The 8,705-nt window shown below is 59.4% G+C and overlaps 1 protein-coding gene across 1 annotated transcript in view; it reads left to right on the top strand.

Moving 5' to 3' along the window:
* MAP2K2 (mitogen-activated protein kinase kinase 2) overlaps positions 1-2,899 on the top strand; it is a 13,866-nt gene extending 10,967 nt beyond the window's left edge. Inside the window, exons 7-10 of the mRNA XM_027706106.1 lie at positions 529-614; positions 1,419-1,483; positions 2,178-2,239; positions 2,854-2,899. Coding sequence (XP_027561907.1) covers positions 529-614; positions 1,419-1,458 — 126 coding nt within the window. The 3' untranslated portion in view covers positions 1,459-1,483; positions 2,178-2,239; positions 2,854-2,899. The remainder of the gene's footprint in view (positions 1-528; positions 615-1,418; positions 1,484-2,177; positions 2,240-2,853) is intronic.
* Positions 2,900-8,705: the final 5,806 nt, after the last annotated feature.

Here is an 8,705-nt window from a genome sequence, read left to right as displayed (position 1 = left end):
CTGTCAATATTCCATGGCAGTGGATGTTCCTCTGTCAATATTCCATGGCAGTGGATGTTCCTCTGTCAATATTCCCAGTCCTTTGATGTTCCCATGCTCTGTGTGTCGATATTCCATGTGAGGATATCCCTGTGCTCTGTGTGTTGATATTCCACATTAGTGGATATTCCTATGCTCTCTGTGTCAATATTCCATATCAGTGGATATTCCCATGCTCTGTGTGACTATTCCATGTCAGTGGATGTCCCCATGCTCTGTGTGTGTCGATATTCCAAGTCAATGTGCTCTCTGTGTTGATATTCCAAGTCAGTGGATGTCCCCATGCTCTCTGTGACTATTCCAAGTCAGTGGATATTCCCATGCTTTCTGTGTTGATATCCCAAGTCAGTGGATGTCCCCATGCTCTGTGTCGATATCCCAAGTCAGTGGCTATTCCCGTGCTCCGTGTGTGACCATCCCAAGCCCGTGGCCATCCCCCCTCACCATTCCCATCCCGCTGACCTCATTCCCGTTGCTCTTCCCTTGCAGCCCGAGCGCTTGCAGGGCACTCACTACTCGGTGCAGTCGGACATCTGGAGCATGGGGCTGTCCCTGGTGGAGCTGTCGATCGGAAGGTACCCAATCCCCCCGCCAGACTCCAAGGAACTGGAAGCAATATTTGGCCGTCCTGTGGTGGACGGGGCGGAGGGAGAGTCCCACAGCGTCTCGCCGCGGGCCAGGCCCCCAGGACGCCCCGTCAGTGGTAGGGGCTGTGGTGTGACTGCAACCAACACCTCACGTGTGGGGGAACGAGGGGCTGGGGGCTGGGAGAGCCGCAGGAGGAGGAGGAGGTTGTGCCGGGAAAGGAGTGGTTTTTTTAGGGAAGCCGCCTGGGAACCGAGCTCGGAATTCCCGGGCGAGGCAGGCGGGATCCGGGCGTGCGTGGGGAGGTGGAGGTGGCATCCCAAATCCATCCTGCTGTGTCCCCCGTGCTGGGAATGCTGCAGGCTGTTGGAATGTGGGCCCACTTGGAGGGACACTGCCACAGCCCCTGGTGCTCCCCCAACGAGTTCTTTTCAAGCCTGAGGCGGTTTTTTGGGAAGAGCTTTGCTGGGAGCTCTCACCCAAAGGGCCACCAGGGTTCCAAGGAGGCTCTGCTGGAGCCACTTCCTTGGAAGCAGAAGGGACCATCAGCAGCAGATGGTGCTCTCCAAGTGCTCCGAGCTAGGAAATAAATCTGGGCTGTGCAGGCCTGGTGAAAGAAACCCGAAATTTCAGAATGTGGTTGGTTTTCTCTTTAACCACAACTCGGTTCCCCGGCGAGTCGCCTCTGCCTCTCCCAGCAGGAGTCCCACAGGCACGGTCTGCACACAAAATTAAGTCCTTTGCTGTCCCCAAACAGTCCCTGACCACTGTTTTTGTCACCTTCCCCCACGCAGGCCACGGGATGGACAGTCGGCCTGCCATGGCCATCTTTGAACTGCTGGATTATATAGTTAATGAGGTGGGTGTTTGTTTTCCATGGGCTCTGCCGGGCATTCCAGAGGTGCCAGAGTGATGTGTCCACTCTGCTGAGTCAGGGTGGGCTCCGAAATGTTTGTTAGTTGTGGAATCCCGGGTTGGTTTGGGTTGGAAGGACCTTAAAGCTCATCCAGTGCCACCCCCTGGATGGCAGGGACACCTTCCACCGGCCCAGGTTGCTCCAACCTGGCCTTGGACACTTCCAGGGATCCAGGGGCAGCCACAGCTTCTCTGGGAAATCCATCCCAGTCCCTCACCACCTTCCCAGGGAGGAATTCCTTCCCAATATCCCATCCAACCCTGCCCTCCTTCAGCTTAAGGCCCTTCCCCCTTGTCAGACTCGTGAGGGTGGAAGGAGCAGTTTCCCCTTCCAAGGGGATGGGAGTTGACCCCAATTATCATTTCTGGGTTGTTTCATCAGCCCAAGGCGGTGCCAGAGCTGGGATTTGTGAGGCTGGAGAGGGAATTGAGATGCTTGGATTTTGATTTCCTGGCTCTGGCCGGAGCAGCAGGATAAGGAATGGCAAAGAGCCATGTCCTGGTTGGAAAACCAGTGAGGATGAGGAGGATGAGGATGGCTGTAGAGCACTGAGCTTGCTGAGACTGCAGGTGACACTGGATTTTTTGGCACATGAACACCACAGTGATGCAGGAAACCCTTCTCCTTCTCTCCACAGCCACCTCCCAAGCTGCCAAGTGGAGTTTTCACGCAAGATTTCCAGGAGTTTGTAAATAAATGGTAAGGATTTCATCCCCTGGCTGGAGGTGGAGGCCTGTCCGTGCTCCCTGACAGCCCTGCAAGCTGCTGCTCCACCTGAGGTGCTCAGCAGGGCTCTGGGTGATCCCTCCCTGCCTTGTCTGCAGCGCTGTGCTGGCAACTCCAGCCTCGAGAAGGCTTGGGATAAAAGCAGTTGATTTGGGGAGATGCTGAGCAGGGCCTCAGCTCCTCCTAAATCTGGCAAGGGGGGGATGGTGGAACAAATTCCTGGGGCTGAGTCACCCCAGAGGCACCAGGAACACACCAGCCCTTCTGGTGGGGTGGGGGGACACCTGAAGGTGCTGCCACAGCTCCCATTAAACCAGGGATTGGATGTTACAAGGATCACCACTAATTCCTGCCAAGCTTTAGGGCCTTTTCTCCCTTTGCAGGGCCCAGTTTATCCCCGTGGAAGACACGGATCCCTCGGCTCTCCCTGGGAGCTGGGCTGGCGGGGATGGAGCCAGGGAAGGAGCCAGGAGGCCCAGTGGCTTTGGGGGAAGCTGGAGACCTCTCTCTATCCAGCCTGATAACCACTTTTTTCCCCAGGGAATGTCTCACATTGATTTTTTTCTCTCTTGTTCTTCTCATTTCAGCTTAATTAAGAACCCGGCGGAACGGGCAGATCTGAAGATGCTGATGGTGAGTGAGGGGGGGAGAGAGAATTTTCTTCCTGCAGTGGGGTGGCACCAGCTCTGCCAACTGCTGCTGCCCCTTCCCTCTGATGAGCCTCTTGCTCCAAAGGCTGGAAACTCCCAGGGCTGAGCTTTAGGATGAGCCAAATGGAGTCAGGGAGAGGGAGTGACTCACCCGCCTTTGGTTCAAAGGCGCTGATGGTATCGGGGAACCACCCGCCTGTCCGGTGTCTGCTGAGGTGCCTGGGCCAAGCCTGGCTCCTCACCCGGGCAGGTGGATGTGAGGGAGGGCTGAATCCGAGCTGGAAATGTGTGCTCACATCCCAGGAATCCGTCCCTGTCCTGGGCTCATCCCGCAGCCAGGTGAAGGGGGGGATTCTGCCCCTCTGCCCAGCTCGGGTGAGACCCCTCCTGCAGAGCTTCCCCCAGCTCTGGGGCACCAGCATCCAAAGGATGTGGAGCTGCTGGAATAAGTCCAGAGGAGGCCACAAAGATGCTCCAAGGGCTGGAGCCCCTCTGCTCTGGAGCCAGGCTGGGAGAGCTGGGGGTGTTCACCTGGAGAAGGGAAGGATCCAGGGAGAGCTGAGAGCCCCTTCCAGTGCCTAAAGGGGCTCCAGGAGAGCTGGAGAGGGACTGGGGACAAGGGATGGAGGGACAGGACAAGGAGGAATGGATTCAAACTGAAAGAGGGGAAATTTAGATGGGATATTGGGAAGGAATTCCTGCCTGTGGGGGTGGTGAGGCCTTGGCACAGGTTGCCCAGAGAAGCTGTGGCTGCCCCAGCCCTGGAAGTGTCCAAGGCCAGGTTGGAGAAGAGAAGGCTCCAGGGAGACCTTGGAGCCCCTTCCAGGGCCTAAAGAAGCTCCAGGAGAGCTGGAGAGGGACTTGGGGTGACAGGCCAAGGGGAATGGCTTCCCACTGGCAGAGGGCGGGGCTAGATGGGATATTGGGAAGAAATCCCTCCCTGTGAGGATGCCCAGACCCTGGCACAGGCCTGCAAAGAGCCCCTGTTTTCCCAAAACCAGCACCTTCTCCCCTCTCCAGGGTGTATCCCACAGCACAAGGGCTGGGGAGGGTGCTCCTAACCCTGTTTTTTTTTTGTTTTGTTTTGTTTTTGTTCCCTGTGCTTGCAGAGTCACACCTTCATCAAGCGCTCCGAGGTGGAGGAGGTGGATTTCGCGGGCTGGCTGTGCCGAACGCTGCGGCTCAACCAGCCCAGCACACCCACCCGCGCTGCCGTGTGAGCCCCGCTGGCACCGCAGCTGCCTCTGGCACCACCTCCTCTCCTTCCCTCCGCCACAGAACTGCCCCTCCTTCCTCCTCCTCCTCCTCCTTTCCCAGCCCTCCCGGCTCCCCCCCGACTCCCAGCAGCCAAAGCACCGACCCCTCGGAAGCGTCTTCATCGTCCGACCCCCCTCTCCCTCCCCGGCCGAGCGGGGTTGGTTTCTTTTGATGTGTGTGTTAAGGGGAGAGGGGGTGGTGTTTTCCAGGCCTCTGCTCCGGCTCTGGAGCTCCTGACACTTTGGGAATTGTGGTGCTGCTTGTGTTGATGATTTTTTTTTTTTTGGTTTTTTTTTTTCTTTAATTTGTTGGGGTTTTTTTGGCGTCGCGTTCGGTTTGAAAACGAGAAGGTAGCGGGGTGTGGGGGGCTGTGGGTGCTGTGGGAGGTGGTGGCAGGGGATGAGGGGGGTGATGCTTCACCTCCTCCCTGCTTTTCGCTCCCGGGGTGGAGAATCAGCGGGATCAGGAACGGAGAAACCCTGTCTGGGGTGGCCCAAAACGGCGTCACTGCCCTGCCTGGGGACAAGGAGCAGTCAGGAGGTGATTTATGGAGGAGACACAGCACTGGGCTCCTCCTGCCCCTCAGAGCAAAGACTTCTGCTTTTTTTTTGGGGGGATTTTCTTTCCTGGTTTTCCTTTTAAACGGTTGTTTCCAAGCCTTGTCTTGTCACACGCTTGGATGTTCAGGGAAGGGGAGTCGGAGGGAATCAGGTGGGAGCTGGAGGTGGGCAAATCCCTACAGGGCTGTGGCTCCCTCTTTTCAGTGTCAGGATGAGGGCAGAGCGTGGATTTTCCTTCCCTGGCTCCTTCCAGCCTGGAAAAGTGGGAGCAGAGCCTGGTTGGTCACCGCAGCCGTGCCCAGGATTTGGGGTCCCTCTCCTGATCCCGCCATTCCCGGGGCACAGGGAAGGGTGAGACCCCGGTTTTCCACCTCTCCAGCTGCCTCTCCCCCATCCCATGGGTGGCCTCATCCGTTGTGGATGTGGCAGAGCTTCAGGATTCCCTGTTTGAGCCCCCCTGGAGCTTCCCCCGGGGCCAGTGTGGGGATGAACCCACCCAGCCAGACCTGCATTATCCAGAGGGTTTTCCAAAGGCCTGGATGGTCCCTCCCATCATGGACCTTGCAGGTTGAGCCCCCACCCCCTCATTTCCCTCCGTGTGTATTTTGGGGTGAGTCGCTCCCCTGCTCCCCCCACCCAGGGCTCTGTGACCCCCCCAAGCCTCCCCTGAGGATTTGGGATATTTTCGGGGGGGGGGTGGGTTTTCTTTCTTTTTTTTTTGCTGTTTTTTCCCCCAGCCAGGCTGGCAGGTGCCACCCCCCTCTTCCTCTGCTCCGGTCCCCCCCCGGCCCCCCCCCCCCCCCCCAAAAATGAAGTGCCAGGGCTTGGGAACCCCAAACCCTTTCATGTACCTTTTCCTTCCCTGTTTTCCAGCGCTGGACGAAGGCACTGCCCTGCTCAGGGCAAACCTGGGGGGGGAGATACCCCAAATTTTTGGGGGGAATACCCCAGATTTGGGAGGGATACCCCAGTTTTGGGGGGGGCACACCCCTGATTTGGGGGGGTTCTGTGCTTGCTGGCTCAGCTCATGCCCGGACAAGTCACTCCGGAGCTCCAGGGTGCTCAATGTGATGGATTTTTTTGCCTCTTATTTTCTGTGGGAAGTGGGGAAGAGGACAGTTCCTAAAGATTTGGGCTATTTTCCATAGGTTTTGGTGCTGGGTTTTGGAGGAGGAAGAGGAGGAAAAGGAGGAGGAGAGTTTGGATGGAGCGGTTTGTTGGTGCAATTAATTTTTTTTAAACTCGATATTTTCATCATTGGGGTTGGGGGGGGGGAGGGGAAATAATAAATAAACGGCACTTTACATTTCCAGGCGTTTTTCTCTCCTTGGTTGTGCCCTCAGTGCCTGGAATTCCAGCCGGGAATGATGTCACTGACGGGGTTTGGGGACGCTGGGATGCACCAGCAGCTCTTCCCACGCTGTCCATCGGCTGCCTCCAGCGGAAGCAGGAGATACTGGAATTATCTTGGCACGAGGCAGCCCTGGATGGGGATGGATGTGGAATCCCAGGACCTAAATCCCGCCCCGAGGGAGCCGGGATGGGCTTGGGAATCCTTTGGGGAAGGGGAAATATTTGTGGGTCTTCAATATTTGGGGTGAGCAGGAGTGGGGAGAGGCCGAGCTGGGCTCTGCTGGGAGATCAGAATTAGCCCAGAAAATTAGAAAATAAGTTGATTTCGCGAAGTTTTTGTGCTGTGAGTGGTGCTGGAGCTCAGGGGGTGACCCTGGGCACCTGCCACAGTGCCATCCCTGATGCCAGGCTCCCGCAGTGACATTTTTGGGGGTCCAGTGGTGCCACCCCTGATGCCAAGGCTCCTGCAGTGACACTTTTTGGGGTCCCATGTTGCCATCCCTGATGCCAAGGCTCCTGTGGTGGCACTTTGTAGGTCCCTGTGGTGTGGTACCCGATGCCAGGCTCCTATGGTGGCACTTCAGGGGTCCCATGGTGGCACTTTGGGGGTCCCTGTGATGTGGTACCCGATGTCAGGCTCTTTCTGGGACAGTTTTGGGGGGTCCCATGATGTCCCTGACCCCAGGCTCCTGCGGTGCCACTTTTAGGGGCACCTGCTTTGGCTTCTCCGGCTGTTTTGGGGGTCCCTGAGGGTCTGGGTCTGGGGTGTCCTGCAGAGACCGGGACGAACTCACTGCACCCATGGGAGGTTTGGGATCACAGTGGGGGGGTCCCATGGGGGTCCCCAGGGTGGGTTTGAGCACAACTCCTGTGCCCCAGCACCATTTTGGGGGCGCAGGGAGGAACAAGGGCTGGAGAAAGGGACACCCCAAACTCTACTCCTTTTGTGGGACCTGATGGGGGGGGATTTAGGGTCTTCCCCCCGGCCCCAGACACACAGGGGGGATCTCTATCTGTGCTGCAGCTGCTTTTGGGGTGCCCCCAGTGCCAGGAGAGGGGCTGGGGGAGGGGGTCAGAGCGGGGATCAACATTTTGGGGGGGGCACCCTGGGCGTGCCCCCGGGAGCGCCGGGGGAAAGCGAAAGCACTCGGGGTGGCCGTGACGTAGGGCAGGGCCCAACCCCGGGGGTGCAACCCCCCCCCAAAAAAACCCCCTCCCTGTGCCCCCCCGACACACCCAGGGACCCCTCGACCCCCCCCTCCCCACCCTGCCTCGGTTTCCTCACCCCCACAATGGGGTTAATGCCACAAAACGCCCCTAAAATCCCTTCCCCCCCCCCCCCCCGGGGGGGCGGGGGGGGGGGGGGGGCCGGGCCGGGGGGTATTTATGGCAAAAAAGGGGAGAAAAGGGAAAACACCGCGGGGGGAGTGGGGCCCCCTGGAGTCCGGGGGGGGGCTGTTGAGCGAAGCCGTTGCTTTTCTTTCTTTCTCTTCCTTGAATTAATTAAGAAAAAAAGTGATGATTGAGTCAAAAGCCACCCCAAAATCTCGCTGTGGGTCCCCCCCCCCCCATGGTGTTCCACGTGGATTAAGGTGGGAACACGCGGGTTTTAGGGATAGTGGAGCGGGATGGTGGGAATGGGGGACGCTGTGGTTGTGTCCCCGTGTCCCCCCCGGCCCGGGGCGGGCCCGGAGCCGGTGGCTCCCGGCGGGATTGTCCCGTCCTTGCCAGGCTGGCTCCCAGCCCACCGGTGACCTTGGGCTCCGTGTCCCCTTCCCAGCGTGGGGGGGGTGGGGGGTGGAGGGCTGGGAATGCGGTGGGAATCTCGGGGATATGGGGAGGGGAGTAAAGGGAGGGGGTGACACGGGGTGATGGGGGGGGCTGGGGACACGTGGCGGGGCCGAGGGGGTGACACGGGTGGGTTTGGGGGCGTGGGGAGGTGACACAGGGGGTGACATGAGGAGGGGAGGGGGCGGGGGGGGCGCCTTGTGGGGTGACACGGGTGGGTCTGGGAGTGTGGGGGGTGACACGTGTGGGTCTGGGGCTGTGGGGAGGGTCCCGTGGGGTGACGTGGGTTGGGGATGACACAGGTGGGTCTGGGGGTGCAGGGAGGTACCTGATGGGGTGACGTGGGTTGGGGGTGACACGGGGGGGTCTGGAGGTGTGTGGGGTGACATGGGTGGGCCTGGGAGTGGGGAGGGTCCCGTGGGGTGACATGGGTTGGGGGTGACACTGGTGGGTCTGGGGGCACGTGTGAAAGGTGACCCGGAGGGACCCAGGGGTGGTCCCGTGGGGTGACACGAGTGGTTTTAGGGGAGCGTGGGGGTACCCCATGGGGGACACGCAGGTATGGTGACCCAGAGGGGCCCAGGGGGATCCCGGCGGGGACACGAGTGGGTCTGGGGTCGCTCGGGGGCTGCCCCGTGGGGTGACACTTTGGTAGGGTGACCCAGAAGGGGCCGGGGAGGGGGTGCTCCATGGGGTGACACGAGAGGGTCTGGGGTCACTCGAGGGCGTGTGTGTGTGTGTGACACTCCCCAGGGGGGTTTCTCCCCTCAGTCCCCCCCATCCCGTGCCACGCGTGGGTCTGGGGTCTCCCAGGGGGTGTGTGACACTCCC

The sequence above is a fragment of the Neopelma chrysocephalum genome, unplaced genomic scaffold, assembly GCF_003984885.1.
Source record: "Neopelma chrysocephalum unplaced genomic scaffold, ASM398488v2 Primary Assembly neopelma1_363, whole genome shotgun sequence".
Taxonomy (NCBI): Eukaryota; Metazoa; Chordata; class Aves; order Passeriformes; family Pipridae; genus Neopelma; species Neopelma chrysocephalum.
The sequence above is the reverse complement of the archived record's forward strand: the minus strand, read 5'-3'. Positions and strand labels throughout refer to the sequence as shown.